Source organism: Nyctereutes procyonoides, unplaced genomic scaffold (genome assembly GCF_905146905.1).
Source record: "Nyctereutes procyonoides isolate TBG_1078 unplaced genomic scaffold, NYPRO_anot_genome, whole genome shotgun sequence".
NCBI lineage: Eukaryota > Metazoa > Chordata > Mammalia > Carnivora > Canidae > Nyctereutes > Nyctereutes procyonoides.
The window spans coordinates 7508538-7527870 of NW_026575026.1; the positions used below are offsets into that span (position 1 = coordinate 7508538).

Genomic DNA, 19333 nt, shown 5'->3' on the forward strand with positions numbered 1-19333 from the left:
ATGACCATGTATATCTCAGGTTCAAAGTTGGACATAGGAAGCATAAAATTGACCAAATCTCTACCAAGCTTTTACCAAGTATGTTGTGTTGTTACATGTATTGTATGCTTTCTAAGGGAATGCTAAGTACATTTACTTGGTGAAGAACATTTTGTTGTGGGAGTTTGAACATTATGGTCTGAACCTGAGACCATTGTTGCTAATAGAGCCCAGTAGATGTTGTAGCCCTTTTGTTACAGTATCTGTCATGATCCCATCAAGAGATACAAATAACACCAGTTATTTTTAATAAAGAGAATTTAATATCAAATATCATTAACTAGGCATTACAAGTTATTAACTTGGTAATTGAATAGATAAAGTGAGAACACTAAGGTGCCATGGAGATAAAAAGAAGCTAGTACTCCTAAGGCTAAGGGGAGAAAGATAATGTTTGAAGTTATAAAAACTTAGAAGCTTGCAGGAGAGGTCTCAGGATATGAAACACAAATGCAAATGCAAAGATCCTAAAAGAACATACAAGAAAGAGTTATGGCTGGATTTAGAAGTGACAGATCACTTTCTGCTCCCATCTCATGGCCTGAAATTTAGGCATCATTGAAAGAGGATTGGGAGATATAATCTAGCTGTATGTCCAGAAAGAAAAGGGAAGTGGATTTTCCTATGACACTGTAGAGTTTCTGCTATAATCTGAATTTCCTTGACATTTAAACTCCTCTGCTCACTTTAAGAGTTCTCTAAGAGATTTGACATTCCCTCAAGATGACTCTTTTGAATAAATGTTTCCATAAAAGCCCCTTTGATCAATATTTGTGCAGAATTTTCCTGGATATTTGTGAATTTCTTAAGCCCACTGTTTAATGATATGATTCTTCAAGAGCAACTTGGGATAGTTGGACAGATAGGAAATATTCTAAAGACCTGACCATCTTTATGTTGCTACATCCATATTGTTTGTAATTGGCAGTGTTGAATGACATCACAGTAGAACATAAGCCATTTGGAGAGGCACCTTCAGAAGGTGACTATTATGAAGTAAACATTATCCAGCATTACTGTCAGTAAATGAAATAAGGAGTATTTAACAAGGAACCAAAGTGAGATTATTTTTTTATCCTTGTAAGTAGACTTAGCAAGGGTCCTGTGTACTCAGGATAACAAGAATGGTTTTATACACGGTGTTTTCCTTATGTTATTATATCTTTTTGGCTTGAGGTTTAATTCTGTTTTCATTTGCAAAATTTTTGAGATTTTAATTTGCATGTTTGTAAAGATGAGTGATTTATACTTTTGCTCTTGGCTCACAATACAGAGGAGAGAGTGTAGGTAAAATGGACTTACTGTAGTAAATGGCAGGATTATGTAGCCTATCCAGACAGCATATGTTTTTGAGCTTCTGCAGCAGTTTCATTGACCTAGGAGTGGGAGCAGAGAAAGTGGACAGTGGGAGTTAGTGATAACAAAAGATAAAGATGGAAATGTTAGAAATTGTAAGCATTGTGTAAAGAATATGGATCTACTTGAGTTGGAATCCTGACTTTGCCACTAATGAGATGCTTGTTCTTAGCCAAGTAATTTTAGCTCTTTGAGCCTCATCTCAAGAAGGAAAATATAAAACCTGTATTGTAGAGCAGTACACACACACACACACACACACACACACACACACGTAGTTGAATCTTGAACAACATGGATTTGAACTGAACAGATACACTTTTACATAAATTATTTTTTTAAATTTTTATTTATTTATGATAGTCACAGAGAGAGAGAGAGAGAGAGGCAGAGACACAGGCAGAGGGAGAAGCAGGCTCCACGCACCGGGAGCCCGACGTGGGACCCGATCCCGGGTCTCCAGGATCGCGCCTTGGGCCAAAGGCAGGCGCCAAACCGCTGCGCCACCCAGGGATCCCACATAAATTATTTATAGTACAGTACTGTAACTATACTTCCCTTCTTATTTCCTTAATAACATTTTCTTTTGTCTAACTTACTTTATAAGAATATAATATATAATACATATAAAATATATATTGATTGTTTATATTATTGGTAAGGTTTCTAGTCAACAGTTGACTATTAGTAGTTAAGTTTTTGGGGAGTCAAAAGTTGTATGTAGATTTTAGACTCTGTGGGGCTTGGTGCCCTTAACTCTCATGTTGTTCAAGGGTCAACTTTTTATACTTAATCTATTTTAATCTGTCTTTTGGTATGTGTATTTTGCAGTAAATTTCAAACATGTAAAAGGTTTATAATACTTGGTAGTTAGTATTAAATGTTGTAGTCAATTTATTAGTAACTCAAAAATATTCACTGATGTCTCTATAATTTTTTCAACATTAAGATCCAGACAGAAAATGGATATAAGTAAATTCTAAATGGCAATCATACACTGAAGAATCAGGAGGACATAAATTGATATTGTGATATTTAGAGTGATATTGAAGAAGATATTCAATAGAGGGAAAGGAAGGGAAATTTAGAAAGACAGGAAAATGGGCCAAAGAGGAGGTTCTAAAGTCCCAAATTTGAAATAAAGGAATTTTATTTGTATCTGAGAGAATGATTTTCTGGTGATGGGCTAAAGAGATTGTATCAGCCTTTCACTGTGTCAAGTCTCTATTATGAGCAAGTGTTCTTCTATCTTGGGGTTTTCCCTTGAATCATAAACTAACTAAACCTGGCTTCTCCCTCACAATAGCCCATAGAAATGCTCTTTATCCCACTCACTATAAACTATATGTCTCCAGAAAATTTTGCTTTCTGTCTTCAGCCATATCCAGATCCTTTCACTACTGTCCTTATTTAATGATTCTTTAAAATCCTCTTTTACCAATATAATATTAGATAGATAGTGGTCTGCTGTCTATTGACTGTATCCCCTATTCCTTGTTTCCTGTCTTTCTTTTGTGTTGGTGAGGGTTCTATTCAAGAAAATAAACCATTCTTTCACATAGAAAGGGAGTCCGTACAGATAGCTATGTTTTAGTAAGCATTGGAAAGAGTGATTGAAGCAGTGACAGTTACGGGGCTTCCACTGTCTATTGACCCGAAGACTGTAGGGTTATAGTTGTGATTCAGAGAGCACAAAGATGCACCTGCTGCTACCATTATAGCTGAACTGCTTTATACCCATGAGGCAACAGCCAGACACTTCTAACAGCTCTGCTCTTGCTTGCCAGTAATCCTACCAGCAAAAAGATGGCTTTTGTCCTATTTCTGTCTTCTAAATGTCATGTAAATGTTTCCCAATGGATTGAATCCAGTCACATTCAGAATAGCAGCTGTGTCTTGGAAATGTAATTTTTAGTTTTTTCCTCTTCTGATACATAAAAGGTTACATATAAATTGCTGGGAATTGAAGACAAGCAGCAATAAAGTATATTGAATACACTCCTCATGTCTTTGTGGATTTTGTTGTTGTTGTCCAGCTTTGGTTATATAGTCCATTTTTATAATCTTTTTCTTGTATACCCTCATGGACCATGTCCATACTCAGTGCTCGGAAACCTTGATTTGACTTGATGGCCCACTAAAATAAAATATAGATGATAAGTTCAATAACTGATTCAGCAAATGATTTCTTAAAAGGCACTATAGTGCCCCTTTCAGTGCTCATGTACCCCTCCTCATGCAGAAACAGTTTAAAGTCAGTTCTGGGTTCTGTGATCTGGTAGATATTTCAGTCTACCTTGGCTGTTGAGACTTCCAAAATTTGGGTATGCCTATATAAGAAAGAAGGGAACTGCCAGGAAGTCACTTATACCACATTTTCTTCATTTCTGTGTATTGTTTTATTTGCTTGTTTACACATTTGATAATAATACAAAGTAGGAGTATACTTAGCCAAGTCTGAGCTGTCATTATATACAATTTGTAAACTTGCATCAGCCTTTGTAGTATAACTTAGCTTATATATAACCAAATTCCTTGAATAGCTCCTCTTCTCCATCTATCTTTCTGCCATTCTTCCCTGGCAATACGGGGATCCTGGTTGAACTCAGTCCTCTCATTTATTCTGCTCTTGCCTACATCATGTCTGCTCAGTATCTCTACTTAGAAATTGTTATAGGTCGAATTCTAAGGATGTGCCCCTCAAGATTAGTATTTAATCAAATACTAATGTAGATACTGCTGCAAAAGGACTTTTTAGATGTTATTGAGATATAGATCTTTATAGAGAGCTTATCCTGGAACATTTTGGTAGGCTCAATCTAATCATGTGAGCTCTTAAAAGTATATATATTTCTTTGAGTATGGTCAGAGATGTGGAGAAGAGTGAGGCAGAAGAGATGTATAGGAGAGATTAATGAACCTTGTAACATTCTTCTCTAGAGTCTCCAAAAAGGAATGCAGCTCTGCCAATAACCTTGACTTCAGACTTGTGAGACTCCAAGCAGAGAAAGTAGTTGAGCCCTGCTATTTCATGGACTTCTGGTTCATAGAAATGTAAGATTATGCATTTGTATTAAGATGCTAAATTTGTGGTAATAGTGTTATTCCAGTAATATAAAATCATACAGAATTTAAAGATGTCAAATTTAACATATTCAGTGCAGAAGTATGATATTCCAAGCCTTTACCATGTTGAGTCTTCTCCAGTCTTACCTCTCTCACTAAATGACACCATTATTCACATGCTTGCTTGGACCCAGAATATAATTATTTCTGGATTATTACTTTTCCTTTAAAACCCAGGTCCAGATTAAGTACTTTGAATATTTTTAAGCTGTTTCTATGTCTGACCATTAACCTGTTTCTGTGTCTGCCCGCTTCTCCCCTTCTCGATTTAATCAAACTTGATTCCACTCTAGTCAAGCCCCCACCTTTCACCAGGATTCTTTAAATAGCCTCTATTCTTGTTCGCTCTATGGTGTGGTACTCATAGAGCAGCCAGAGGGATGAAGTTTTGAAAATGTTAATTAGATAATGTTATTCTTTTATTTAAAGCTCTAATGACTTCAGATACATTTAGAATAAAATTTAAATCCTAGGTCATTTATGATGTAGTCTGTCTCTGCCTTCTTGGTATTTTTTCACTTCAACTCTCCTCCTTTCTCACTAAGTGTGAGTCACATTGACATTCTCCTGGTGCTCTTGCAAAAAACATTCACTGCTATTTCAGACCTTTCTATGGTGGATCCTTTCTCCCTTCAATACTCTTTTTTTTAGATCTCTGAATACTTTACTTCTTAACACTCTTCAAGCCTTTGCTTAAATACTGCTTTATCAGAGAGGTTTTTTCTTATTATCTCAATGTTTTATTTGTTATAAAACAAATCTCTCTTTACCTTTCTCTATTTTTCAGAGCACTTCTCTCTTCTTACATATATGTGTGTTAACTTTTTTTTTTTTTTGGTAATACTACAGTGGAAGCTCCATGAAGGTAGTGACTTTGACTGCCTTCCTTATTGCTAATTCCTCAACTACTGAAACATATTCTGTATCATAGTAGATTCTCAATAACTATCTATGGGATTAAAGATAATATTAAGCACATATAAACAAATTTATGCTTACATTAGATATCTTCGAGAAATTTTGATTCATGTGTCTGGTGACCATGTGAGTAGTTGTGGCCTGGAAGGAAAATGGAGTTTTATACTTTAACAGTCAAAAATGTATGAAAGATATAGCTCTCAGGATATAATAAGGCCATTTCCAAAATACTTTTTAAAATCTTTCTTTTCTTTCTTTCTTTCTTTCTTTCTTTCTTTCTTTCTTTCTTTCTTTCTTTCTTCTTTCTTTCTTTCTTTCTTTCTTTCTTTCTTTCTTTCTTTCTTTCTTTCTTCTTTTCTTCTTTCTTTTTTTTCTTTTTTCTTCTTTTCTTTTTTTCTTCTTTCTTCCTTTCTTTGAGTTCAATTTGCCAACATATAGCATAACACTAGGTGCTTATCCCGCCAAGTGCCCCCCTCCCCAGTTACCCCAACCCCCAGCCCACCTCCTTTTCCACTACCCCTTGTTCGTTACTTTTGATTAAAACCTTAATAGTTGGAAGCAAAGGAAGCTTTTTGGAGTCTCAGCCATCAGCCTTTTATTATTAATGTCTGAAATCATCATCTATCTCTTCCTTAGCTTGGAAAATGAGTTTTCATGTCAAATTCCAAGACTTGTGCCCCATATTTAATTTAAATTTTTTTGATTTGCTAGAGAGACATTTTTATTCTGGAATTGAGTGGATTAATGTGAAAGCTTTTTTATAATTAATGATCAGGTGGTACTTAGGAATATTTCAGGGGAATGCTGTGGGGAGACCTAAGATTATTTAATTTAAATATGTATTAGCATGTTATTTTGTGTTTTGTAGTTGTATGGTGGATTGTGGTCAAGGGGGCCTATTTTCCAGTTCTATCACCCTAAGTATAAGTCTAGATATCTTACTGTATTTTTCCCTAATTATGTGCTTCACTTCATGTTATAAGGCCAGGCTTCTGACAGCACTAATTTTCACTGGGGTGGAAAATGGGGGGATAAACTGTTGGCACTCATGATAACACTGGTGGTTTCATATTATGGCTCAACTTTTTATTTTCACTTTGTTGTCATATTTGTGTGGATTGTTTTGTAGTTTCTTTTTAAAATTATTCATCCCCAAATCTCAGAGCTTATGGAATATCTCATTTTCATCCAAAAAATGAAATAAGTTTATCTAAAAAGTTCTGCTGACTTGTCTTTTGGGCAGTTGAAGTGATGGTTGTCTTCTGGGCAGTCGAAGCAGTGGTTGTCTTTTGGGCAGTCGAAGCAGTGGTTGTCTTCTGGGCAGTCGAAGCAGTGGTTGTCTTCTGGGCAGTCGAAGCAGTAGTTGTGGGGATGGTGGAGTCTGTTTGGGTGGTAGTGGCATCTGTTGTGGTTGTAATGGAGCCTGTTGTAGTTTGTATTTGGGGTACAGGAATAAAGGGAATATGTGGGATGAATGGAGATCCAGGCAGATAAGGCCTTGGTTGGAAAGGTAGATATGAATAACCTGGGCCATAAGGTGGAGGAGGAGGTGGAATTCTTCCGGGGCCATAGGGTGGAAGAGGAGGTGGAATTCTTCCAGGGCCATAAGGTGGAGGAGGGGGTGGAATTCTTCCAGGGCCATAAGGTGGAGGAGGGGGTGGAATTCTTCCAGGGCCATAAGGTGGAGGAGGGGGTGGAACAAATCCTAGACCAAAAGGAGGAGGAGGCGGCAGTGGCCTAGAAGGATATTGTCTCCTGGGACCACTGTGACTCTCAGTGGGCTGTGGGAAAACAGAAGTGAACAATTTTTAATCGGGTATTTCAACGTCAAGCGAATGTCTACTGTCTGTGGCAGGCAGAATGCTAAGGCTGCTCCCAGGATTCCTGCTCCCTACTGGCACATACTGGCATGACCACACTGGGTGAGTTCTTTTGAAATAGGTTCTACAGGTCAGACACAGATGTCAGAGAGATTTGAAGCTGCAGCATGTGCTCTTCTATTAGCTTTAAAGCAAAGAAACGTGGAGAAGACTACATGGAAGTAAATGGAGCTAGGAGTGGCCCCATGCTTATAGCCCACATTTAGAAAGTGGAGACCCCAGTCCTTTAAACAAGGGGCTGAATTCTGCCAACAGCCATGCAAATTTGAAAAGAAAACCCTAAGCTGCAGGAAAGAATATAGTTCTGACAGTACCTTTTTAGCCCTTTGGGACCCTGAACAGAGAATCCAACCAAGCCAAGGCCAGGGTCTGACCAAAGAAACTGTGAGATAATAAATGAATTTTTTAAAGCTACTAGTTTGTGGTAATTTGTTATATAGCAATAGAAAACTATTATATATGTATCTAAGTTCTTCAATACAGACTTTCAGACTGTGAAAAGTGAGAATTTCTCTTTCACCCGCTAAATGCTTTGGCTCTCAAATGAAAGCCGAGATAGTATTGATGGGAAAAAAAATTGTAGGTAAAATCCTATTCTGTGCTTTTGGTAGAGCCTGTCATTGGAATTAATTCCAAATGGGGAAACTATCTCTTATATATCTTATTCAAGAGTTCAGGATTGTTTCAGGCTTTGAGCACAAAAACTGTGAAACATGTTATTGAGCATCTATTTTGTGCCATACGCTAAAGTAGGAGCTGTGGGCATGCAAAAATGCTTCTTGTGAGTCTATAGACTAAGCAGCTACAGTACAAGGCAGTACAAAGTGGCCCAAACAGAAGCAGAATGATAGCAGAATGACAGAGCTTAATGCCTCTGCTACTTAGAGACTGTGTGATGTGGAATCCTTTTTGAGACTTTCTTCATCTGAAAAATGATGTTCATATAAGTACCTACCTTTTTTTTTAAAGAAATGGTAGTCATGTTTATTTCTGGGTGTTAAGATTAAGTATAATTTTAATTTTGTTTCAATGGCTTTGTAAAGTTTTGAAACCTTTTTATAGTTTATAATGAGAATCCCCCCTACCCATGGTTTTTAATGAAGAAAATTCCAAAGATGCAGTACCCCACCCCTGCCGCCTGAAAGTTTGAGACAATTTTTGAGGTTGTCTGAAATTTCAGGTGGGTCAGGTGTCTCAGATTCAAGTCAAGATTTATTGTGAAACACTACCTATAAAGTGCTTAGGGTACTGGTTAGCTCAGGTATTGTGCTCAATAAATGTTATATGCTACTATTTGTTATGTTAACACCTAGTATAGTGGTTACAATTTTTGAAAAGTGGATTTTGGAAATGAAAATAGTTGGAAAATAGTGAAGGAAACAAATACATTAGAAATTTAGAGTGATTATTTTTGGATAGAGGAAAGACTAAGGATCATGTAATTGGGAAGACAGACTTTGTAAGGAAGCTGAAATAAGGTAGAACAGGGAGAAGAATGGGGGGAAACTCAGCCAGTGCTGTAGGGATGAAAGCACAAGTCCTGCTCTCCTGAGGGTTTATTCAGGACACATGTCTGCGTTTCTTTCTTGCTGTCCCCCATCTTTTGTTTGTTTATTTGGCACTTTGTCCTTGCAAAACCTAAACCTTATGATTACATCTTCTAAATCATCTGTCTCCCCGATTCCTAATTCCAGGTTTTTGAACAATGGTAGCAGATGTACCATCACAAACTTATGGTCCCTTAGCACTGCCCTGCAATCTTTTCAAGTGTCTTAAGGTTGACTAACCCTTATTTGCAGAGGCCTATAATTTTCCACATTTATGCCAATTTTATTAAAGTTCTCTGCCTCTAAAAAGAAAAAAAAAAAAGGTTCTTTACCTGCTGCTGAGCCCTCAGCCACCCCACCAGTATAACTTTCCTCCTACTCCAAAACGATGCAAGCAATTAGAAACAAACTTCATTTTCTCATGTGCATGTTGGCCATGTCTGTGTCTTCTTCTGTGAGATTTCTCTTCATGTCTTTTGCCCATTTCATGATTGGATTGTTTGTTTCTTTGATGTTGAGTTTAATAAGTTCTTTATAGATTTTGGAAACTAGCCCTTTATCTGACATGTCATTTGCAAATATCTTCTCCCATTCTGTAGGTTGTCTTTGAGTTTTGTTGACTGTATCCTTTGCTGTGCAAAAGATTCTTATCTTGATGAAGTCCCAATAGTTCATTTTTGCTTTTGTTTCTTTTGCCTTCATGGATGTATCTTGCAAGAAGTTACTGTGGCCAAGTTCAAAAAGGGTGTTGCCTGTGTTCTCCTCTAGGATTTTTTTTTTAATTTTTATTTATTTATGATAGAGAGAGAGAGAGAGAGAGAGAGAGAGAGAGAGAGAGAGAGAAGAGAGAGGCAGAGACACAGGCAGAGGGAGAAGCAGGCTCCATGCACCGGGAGCCTGACGTGGGATTCGATCCAGGGTCCCCAGGATCGCGCCCCGGGCCAAAGGCAGGCGCTAAACCGCTGCGCCACCCCTCCTCTAGGATTTTGATGGAATCTTGTCTCACATTTAGATCACTTGCCATCAGGGAAATACAAATCGAAACCACAATGAGATCCCACCTCACACCAGTGAGAATGGGGAAAATTAACAAGGCAGGAAACAACAAATGTTGGAGAGGATGCGGAGAAAAGGGGAACCCTCTTACACTGTTGGTGGGAATGTGAACTGGTGCAGCCACTCTGGAAAACTGTGTGGAGGTTCCTCGAAGAGTTAAAAACAGACCTGCCCTACGACCCAGCAATTGCACTGCTGGGGATTTACCCCAAAGATACAGATGCAATGAAACGCCGGGACACCTGCACCCCGATGTTTCTAGCAGCAATGTCCACAATAGCCAAACTGTGGAAGGAGCCTCGGTGTCCATCGAAAGATGATGGATAAAGAAGATGTGGTCTATGTACACAATGGAATATTCCTCAGCCATTAGAAATGACAAATACCCACCATTTGCTTCAACGTGGATGGAACTGGAGGGTATTATGCTGAGTGAAATAAGTCAATTGGTGAAGGACAAACAGTGTATGTTCTCATTCATTTGGGGAATATAAATAATAGTGAAAGGGAATATAAGGGAAGGGAGAAGAAATGTGTGGGAAATATCAGAAAGGGAGACAGAACATAAAGACTCCTAACTCTGGGAAACGAACTAGGGGTGGTGGAAGGGGGGAGGGCGGGGGTGGGGGGTGAATGGGTGACGGGCACTGAGGGGGACACTTGATGGGATGAGCACTGGGTGTTATTCTGTAGGTAAATTGAACACCAATAAAAAATTAATTTATTAAAAAAAAAGAAACAAACTTCATTACTTTACTGGCCACACACCACAAAGTCATTAAAAATCTACATATTTCCTTTTCTTTTAGAACTATTCCCTCAGAGCTCTGTCACTTTTCCCTTTCCCCTTGCACTTCAATATTTGGCTTTTAACTGGCTTGTTTTCTTTAGAAAACAATCATCATTTATGTTCAATTTACTTTTTAAAAAAGACTCCACTTTCAACCGGGAACTCGTGTTGCTATTACTCTCTTTTCACCACTTTCCTTTATAGCAAAGCTATGTATTTGCAGCTAATTTCCTGTATTACTTGGTTTATGAACAATCCAGCTAAGACATAGATACCTTGAACCTAAATTTATTTATATTTTAATAAGATTAATAGTAGTCCCTTTATTAGATTTGTTTTGAGGATTAAGTGGGTTAATGTCTATAAAGCATTTGGAAAATTACCTTTAACAGAATGAAGACTCAATGTTCTACTTACCCTCTCATAAACAAATGATATTCTATTCTACCCTTGTGTTTCTATATTTCAGTAGTTATTAATCATCGTGAATTTCATACAATTAAGTTGTTGAAAAGCCTATTTCTATTTAAACTGCTTATGCTGTGAGAGTGAGGAGACATCTTGATGACCTGTGTGGCTCCCTTTCTTCTCCCTTTCAGAATGGGGCAAGGAGAAGATCAGCAGGTCTGTTAGATCAGGAAAGAACAGACTGATACTAGAGCTGAGTCCCAAAGACAACCTCATCTTTTGAAGATAACTTTTATCTGATTAAGGAAATTTCCTTCAATCCTGTTTGCTAAGAGAGTTTTAAAAATGAACCTTAAATTTTATTAAACAGTTTTTATATAATAAAAATAAACTGCTTATGCTAAATTTCTTATATTATTGGAACTCTAAGGTTTATTTTTCAAAAAAACCCAAACATTGTTTAGATAATCAAAGCCTGATCCTTTAAAATAAAGTGTTTCTTTTATATACTGAGACATATATTGAAAATCAGCTTTAAGATCGCATCAGTAAGACATAACCTTTTAAATATATTTAATTGGTTTATCAAAAATTATGTCACATCTATAATGCACGTAGAAGTAATATGGTCAAGCTCAGACTGCCTGAATTATCTATTTAATTACCAGCTTTTATTCAAGTTTCTGAGAGTAGATGGGAGAAGAAGCACTGTTTCATGTTTCAGAATGATATAAATTTACATTGCCTGTTTTGTAGGAGTTGTAGTCTTCTGAAAAAATAAGTTTTTTCCCTTCCATTTGATTTTTGATTTTTAATAGATTTTACAGTTCCTTGGTAGGAATAACAGGGGTAGGTTAATTTCAGTTTGAGAAGAGATTAATTCCATAGTTATAGTTATTAATTATGATTAATTTTCATTCTAATGCTTAAAAAAAGCCCAGAAACCTGTGGCTTTTTTTTTTTAAACCTGTGGCTTTTTTAAATCTCTTGCAACTTTGAATATTTAGGAGCTTCTGTGTTGCTTAACTCAATCCTTTATACATTATAGGTGTTAACATAAATGTTAACTCCTGAGTCCATGGCAAAATGTATATTCCCTCCTCTAAGACACCCTTATTCATTCTGGGTTGAGACCCAGAGTACTATATTTGAATAAGTGATACACGAACCCTATGTGGAGAAAAACTTTATTTTGAGTATCTCATTTTATAGATAAGGAAAAAGTCCTAGTGATATTAAAAAACATATTCAAGGATATTCATATAGTGTCTTTAAGTATATTGGATCAAAAATTTGAAATAAACTTGTCTACTTGTGAAATTATTAATATATGAGGACCCGCATCTATACACATCTGTATAATGCAGTCTGATATCATGGATCTAAATTGTCCAGTGGCTCAGTCGGTTAAATGTCCAACTCTTGATTTTGACTCAGGTCATGATCTCAGGGTTATGAAATGGAACCCTGCTCAGCATTAAATCTGTTTGAGATTCTCCCTCTCCCTCTCCTTTTGCCCTTTCCCCCACTCATTCTCTTTCTCTGTAAATAAATAAAAAAATAAATAAATAAATAAATAAATAAATAAATAAAATATTAATAAAAATGTCCAGTATGGTAGCTCTAAGCCATGTGTGCCTATTTAAATTAAATTAGACTTTAAATTTAAAGCACTAGAACTGTGTTTCATCAATGATTGATAGCTACTAATATATAAGAAAGGGTAACATTAAAACATGTAAAAAAGAAATCTGAATTAAAATTTGTGAGAAAAAATGTGAAAACATGATTGATGAGACTTACCAAGAAACATGTTGCAAGAGCCAAAAGGCCCATGATCAGGCATAGTGGTTTCATTCTTACTATTACCCCTGAAAGTAAGCACAATGAATGGCTGATCAGCATTCCTTTAAAGAAAAAAAAATATTATTTGGAATGTATTCCAACTCTGCTTATGACCTAGTACAGGAGTAGTACTGTAGCATTTTAAGAAATCTGCCTAGTGTTATTTTGGAGCAATATTGGTAGGCTTATAACATTTAACTATAAAATGGTGGAATTAGTTTTCACTTTTGACTTGTAAATGAACACTGGAGGTAATGTCAAAAGGTTGTTCTTAAAGTGTTTTACTCAGTGGAAGCTTTGATGACTAAAGTTTTTGCTTTCAGAAGTAACCACTTTGAAATGGTACCTTTTTGTATTTGAACATCTTGGTATTATTACATAGTGGTTGCATTACTTTATAGATTTCTGCAGGCTTATGTTTGAGGTATTAATGTTTTAACTAGATCATATGTTTTTAATTTAATTTCTTGGGGCATCTCAAAAATAAGGAAAGGAAAAGAAGCACCCGGTTGGATGTAGTCTAAAGAAAAATTATCACATAATATATATCCTAGTTCTAACAATAATCCAAGTTATTTTAGTCTATGATGAGCAGTTTCTAATTCTAAAAATTCATATATGATACATCAAAGATCAGGGAAGAGAAAAGAGAGGTGTCTAAGTATTTTACTCTCAATAGGTCTTAAATTTACAATATATTTCAAGTATATGCTAGCCTGAGTTCTGGGAAAGTGACTCAATGCACCTTTATGCAGACTGGTTTTCTGACAAGTTCTGACCATTGGTTAAATGTGTTGGTTGAACAGTCCTAATCTTGAAAGAATCCTAGGGACAAAATTTCAGTGAATATTTTATTAGATGTGCATATGGTCATTTCTTTAAGCATCCCTTTTCCTATGACACATTTTTATAAAAAGTTAAAAAAAAAGCAAAACCAATAATAAAAATATACTGTAGAATATAGTTCTTTCAGAGTTATATCTGTGTTGGTAGTCCAGCCAATATGAAGTTCAAAAGCATTAAGGGAAAAGTAATTGGATGGATTTATTGTTCCAAGTGCCCAGCATTTACTCTGACATACAGAATTTCCTAAAATTTCTTAAAATTCAATGCATATTATGACTTACCAAATTTCATGTAAGGTATATATTATTCCTTTGGTGAAAATGAATGTTCTATAAAAAGCCCATGAAGATGGCATCTCTGAAAGTCTGAGAACAATTTGATATTCACAGTAAGAGTTCTTCAGTTCATATTCCATGTACCTACCGTTGTGTGAGAGAATTCTTGGGGCTGATTATTCCACTGGTCACAATGACTCCTGCCAATTAGGTGACAAATGCAGGAGGGAAAGGAGCAAGAAATCTCAACTCTTATATATACTGGAGTGGATGTCTGTGATAATAAAGGTAAGACTAAGTTGGAAGATAAAATAACTTGTGGGTTGCTGTTCTTAAAACAAAAGACGGGAAAGTTGTTGTTGCCAGTTTTGCAATCTTTTTTCTGCATGTTTTTTTTTCATTTCAGAGGAGCTTTGACCCATTCAATATTTGGTGTTTTTTGAGGAAACATATCACACAAAGAGTCATAATGTCTTTTTGTCTTAATAAAATAACCTAGAGCTTATGGTGCACCATTGCCTCTGTTTTAAAGAACAAGCATAAGCTGTTTTATTTCAAGTAATTTTAATGGGTCAGTTTTTGTTATGTGTTACTATCACCATATTTCCAATTTTATCTAAAAGCTAGCTGCATTATGTGGGAAATTTAAAAAATCACATTGTTTTAAAATTTAACTCAGTAAAAAGTCTAGAGACTTTGTTGGGAAAAACCTAGAATTATTATTTTTCTATTTCTTTTTATATTATTTAGTAAATTTTTAAAAGGACATTTCATCTAAGTAGATAATTTTTTTTTTGCTGTAAGGTTGTTCATAATATCCTTTATTAAAATTCCAATTAGTTAATGTATAGTGTAATATTACTTTAAGGTGTAGAATTCAGTGATTCATCATGTATATACAACATCCACAAGTACCCTTCTTAATACCCATCACCCATTTAGCCCATTTCCCACCCACCTCTCTCTATCAACCCTCAGTTTGTTCTCTGTAGTTAAGATTCTTTTATGGTTTGCTTCTCTTTCTCTTTTTCCCTTCTCTTTTTTTTTCCTCTCCCTCCCTCTATGTTCATCTCTTTTATTTCTTAAATTTCACATATAAGTGAAATCATGTGGTATTTGTCTTTCTCTGACTGACTTGTTTCGCCTATCATAATATACTCTAGCTCCATCCATGTCGTTGCAAATAACACACCTAGAATTAAAATTAGAGGCCATTACTAAATAGATTTTGCTAAATATCACATACTTAGTATTGTGGCCAGTTATGAACAGGGTACGTCAAATATATTGCTTGATTGTTTGGACCACTGTGCTATATCTTGTGGGTTTCTATTTTCTCTTTCAACTGAAATAATGAAATTGTATTACTCCTTTATACTTGGGCATTTTCACATATCTGGTCCTATATATTATTTCTTCCATTTAGAGAACATTGGCTTAGTTTAGTAAATGTTTTCGAAAGATGACAAAAATGAATTCCAGGGTAAAGATTTGATCTGAGATTTGAAAATAGCAAGAAAAAAAATATCTAGTGGTAGCCAAGATTCATGCAGTTTTTCAACCTTAACTGTGTCTGTAATTATTGCAAGATATTTATTTGAAAGATCCTTAAATGGACATTTTTAAGGATGTTTCCTTTTGCTAATGAAGAATTTAAACAGTAGTCTGATATTGTATTTTAAAAAGTTACATTGGTGGGGCACTTGGGTGGTTCAGTCAAACATCTGCCTTTGGCTCAGGTTATGATCATAGGGTCCTGGGATTGGGCCCTACATTGGGCTCCCCACTTGTCAGGGAATCTGCTTCTCCCTCTGCCTTCCCCCCCACCCCCACTTGTGCTCTCTCACTGAAATAAATAAATAAAATCTTAAAATTAATTTACATTGGTGCTTGCTATTAACTTGAGAAATTTAAAGTTTTTGATTATTGGGAAATTAAACATATTTTTATTTTGAGGTGGTTATCTACATTAAAGTTACAGCTTTGGGCAACCCTTTCAGGACTTGTACTATCACTTTACTATCATTCAGTAAATTTTGTAAAAAAAAAAAAAGAAATCCACAGCTTTACATTATTTATAAACTCGGGCTTTAAGAAAAATTTTTCATATTTTAGGTCATAATACAATTTGTCCTTTTTTTAATTAATTGTTACATGATAATATTATGGCTCTTATTTGTTAAGCCTTTACCATAGAGCATATGACAGGATGAAATGAGTAGTCATCATCTTTGTTTTACACATGGATGCTAATGAATCAACCTCTGCTCACTTCAGGTCTGAATACTGAGTTAACCAGTATTCGATGTTGCCTTCCAAATCTAAATAACCTTCATATACATAACTAACATTATATGTTATAGTATGCTGCAGAGATTAATCAAGGGAAATTATGGTCAGGTCATTTTACTTCAAAGCCCAGTACCAGATTTACTTGCTGGATAATATTGGACAAGTTATTTTACCTTATCGTGCCTCAATTCCTTAATTTGTAAGATGTGAATATTTCTAATTTTCATGTCACAGAGTTTAGTTATTCCTTTATTAATTCATCTACTCATTCAACATTTATTGAATACCTGTTGGGTGTAAGACATAATGCTAGTTGTTAAAGTCACAGAATATTTAAATGTTTAGTGTTTTAAAAATCTTTAGGTAGTCAAAAAATCTCTTTGAAGTCATAGATGGTGTAGGAACAAAGAAGCCCCACTTTGAGAGTTGATCTTAGTTATAAGTTTTTGTGCTTAATTTCATTGTCTTAAATTTTTTTTTGTACTAGATAGGTAGATTTTATTTCACACATCAAATAATTTTTATTTTTTTTAATTTTTTTAATTTTTTATTTATTTATGATAGTCACAGAGAGAGAGAGAGAGAGAGAGAGAGAGAGAGAGAGAGGCAGAGACACAGGCAGAGGGAGAAGCAGGCTCCATGCACCGGGAGCCCAATGTGGGATTCGATCCCGGGTCTCCAGGATCGCGCCGTGGGCCAAAGACAGGCGCCAAACTGCTGCGCCACCCAGGGATCCCCAAATAATTTTTAAAATGTATATATTGTTGAAGATAATTGACATATAGCCTTGTATTAGCTTCAAATGCACAACAGAATGATTCAGGATAATTTTTTTTGGATTTTGTTATTGGGGTTCGATTTGCCAACATATAGTATAACACCCAGTGCTCATCCCATCAAGTGCCCCCCTCAATGCCCGTCACCCAGTCACCCCATCCCCCATCCACCTCCCCTTCCACTACTCCTGTTTGTTTCCCAGAGTTAAGGGTCTCTCATGTTCTGTCATCCTCACTGATTTTTCCCACTCATTTTCTCTCCTTTCCCCTTTATTCCCTTTCACTATTTTTTATATTCCCCAAATGAATGAGACTATATAATGTTTGTCCTTCTCCGATTGACTTACTTCACTCAGCATAATACCCTCCAGTTCCATCCACGTTGAAGCAAATGGTGGGTATTTGTCATTTCTAATGGCTGAGTAATATTCCATTGTATACATAAACCACATCTCCTTTATCCATTCATCTTTCCATGGATACCGAGGCTCCTTCCACAGTTTGGCTATTGTGGACATTGCTGCTATGAACATTGGGATGCAGGTGTCCCCGCGTTTCATTGCATCTGTATGTTTGGGGTAAATCCCCAGCAGGGCAGATCTATTTTTAACTCTTTGAGGAACCTCCACACAATTTTTCAGAGTGGCTGCACCAGTTCACATTCCCACCAACAGTGCAAGAGGGTTCCCCTTTCTCCACATTCTCTCCAACATTTGTTGTTTCCTGCCTTGTTAATTTTCCCCATTCTCACTGGTGTGAGGTGGTATCTCAGTGTGGTTTTGATTTGTATTTCCCTGATGGCCACTGATGTGGAGCATTTTCTCATGTGCTTGTTGGCCATGTCTATGTCTTCCTCTGTGAGATTTCTGTTCATATCTTTTGCCCATTTCATGATTGGATTGTTTCTTGGGTGTTGAGTTTAATAAGTTCTTTATAGATCTTGGATACTAGCCCTTTATCTGGTATGTCATTTGCAAATATCTTCTCCCATTCTGTAGGCTGTCTTTTAGTTTTGTTGACTGTTTCTTTTGCTGTGCAGAAGCTCCTTATCTTGATGAAGTCCCAATAGTTCATGTTTGCTTTTGTTTCCCTTGCCTTCATAGATGTATCTTGCAAGAAGTTACATACTGTGGCTGAGTTCAAAAAGGGTGTTGCCTGTGTTCTCCTCTAGGATTTTGATGGATTCTTGTCTCACATTTAGATCTTTCATCCATTTTGAATTTATCTTTGTGTATGGTGTAAGACAATGGTCTAGTTTCATTCTTCTGCACGTGGCTGTCCAATTTTCCCAGCACCATTTATTGAAGAGACCATCCTTTTTCCAGTGGATAGTCTTTCCTGCTTTGTCAAATATTAGTTGACCATAGAGTTGAGGGTCCATTTCTTGCAGAGCTGGTTTGGTAGTCATATATTCTTTCAATTTCTGCCTATCTTGGAAGCTCTTTATCTCTCCTTCTATTCTGAAGGAGAGCCTTGCTGGATAAAGTATTCTTGGCTGCATCTCATTTAGGACCCTGGATATATCCTGCCAGCCCTTTCAGGCCTGCCAGGTTTCTGTGGAGAGGTCTGCTGTTAATCTAGTATTTCTCCCTATATAAGTTAGGGATCTCTTATCTCTTGCTGCTTTAAGGATTTTCTATTTATCTTTGGAATTTGCAAGTTTCACTATTAAATGTCGAGGTGTTGAATGGTTTTTATTGATTTTAGGGGGGGACCTCTCTGTCTCCTGGATCTGAATGCCTGTTTCCCTCCCCAAATTAGGGAAGTTCTAAGCTATGATTTGTTCAAATATGCTTTCTGTCCCTCTCAGCACCCTCTGGAACCCCAATTAAACATAGACTTTTCCTTCTGAGGCTGTCATTTATTTCCCTTAACCTTTCCTCATGATCTTTTAATTGTTTTTCTTTTTTTTTTCCTCAGCTTCCTTCCTTGCCATCAACTTGTCTTCTATGTCACTCTTTCTTCTATCTCATTAACCCTCATCATTAGGACCTCCAGTTTGGATTGCATCTCATTTAATTGATTTTTAATTTGGGGCTGATCTAAATTCTGCAGTCATGAAATTTCTTGATTCCTTTATGCTTTTTTCCAGAGCCACCAGTAGCTTTATAATTGTGCTTCTGAATTGGCTTTCTGACATTGAATTGTAATCCAAATTCTGTAACTCTCTGGGAGAGAG

General features: G+C 36.2%; 1 protein-coding gene across 1 annotated transcript; it reads right to left on the bottom strand.

Moving 5' to 3' along the window:
- Positions 1 to 6623: 6623 nt before the first annotated feature.
- SMR3A (submaxillary gland androgen regulated protein 3A) lies at positions 6624 to 12977 on the bottom strand. Its single transcript, XM_055315256.1, has 2 exons — positions 12924 to 12977; positions 6624 to 7220 (listed from the first exon to the last, which is right to left on the bottom strand). The coding sequence occupies exons 1-2, from the start codon at positions 12975 to 12977 to the stop codon at positions 6624 to 6626; spliced, it is 651 nt and encodes a 216-aa protein (XP_055171231.1).
- Between the last annotated feature and the right edge of the window lie 6356 nt (positions 12978 to 19333).

What these genes read in the sequence shown, in the direction of transcription:
- SMR3A (XM_055315256.1), bottom strand. Translation starts at nt 12,977, where the DNA reads ATGAAACCACTATGCCTGATCATGGGCCTTTTGGCTCTTGCAACATGT. An exon ending in CTCTTGCAACATGTTTCTTG is followed by an intron (nt 7,221 to 12,923) that starts GTAAGTCTCATC and finishes GTTTTCCCACAG; the next exon opens with CCCACTGAGAGTCACAGTGG.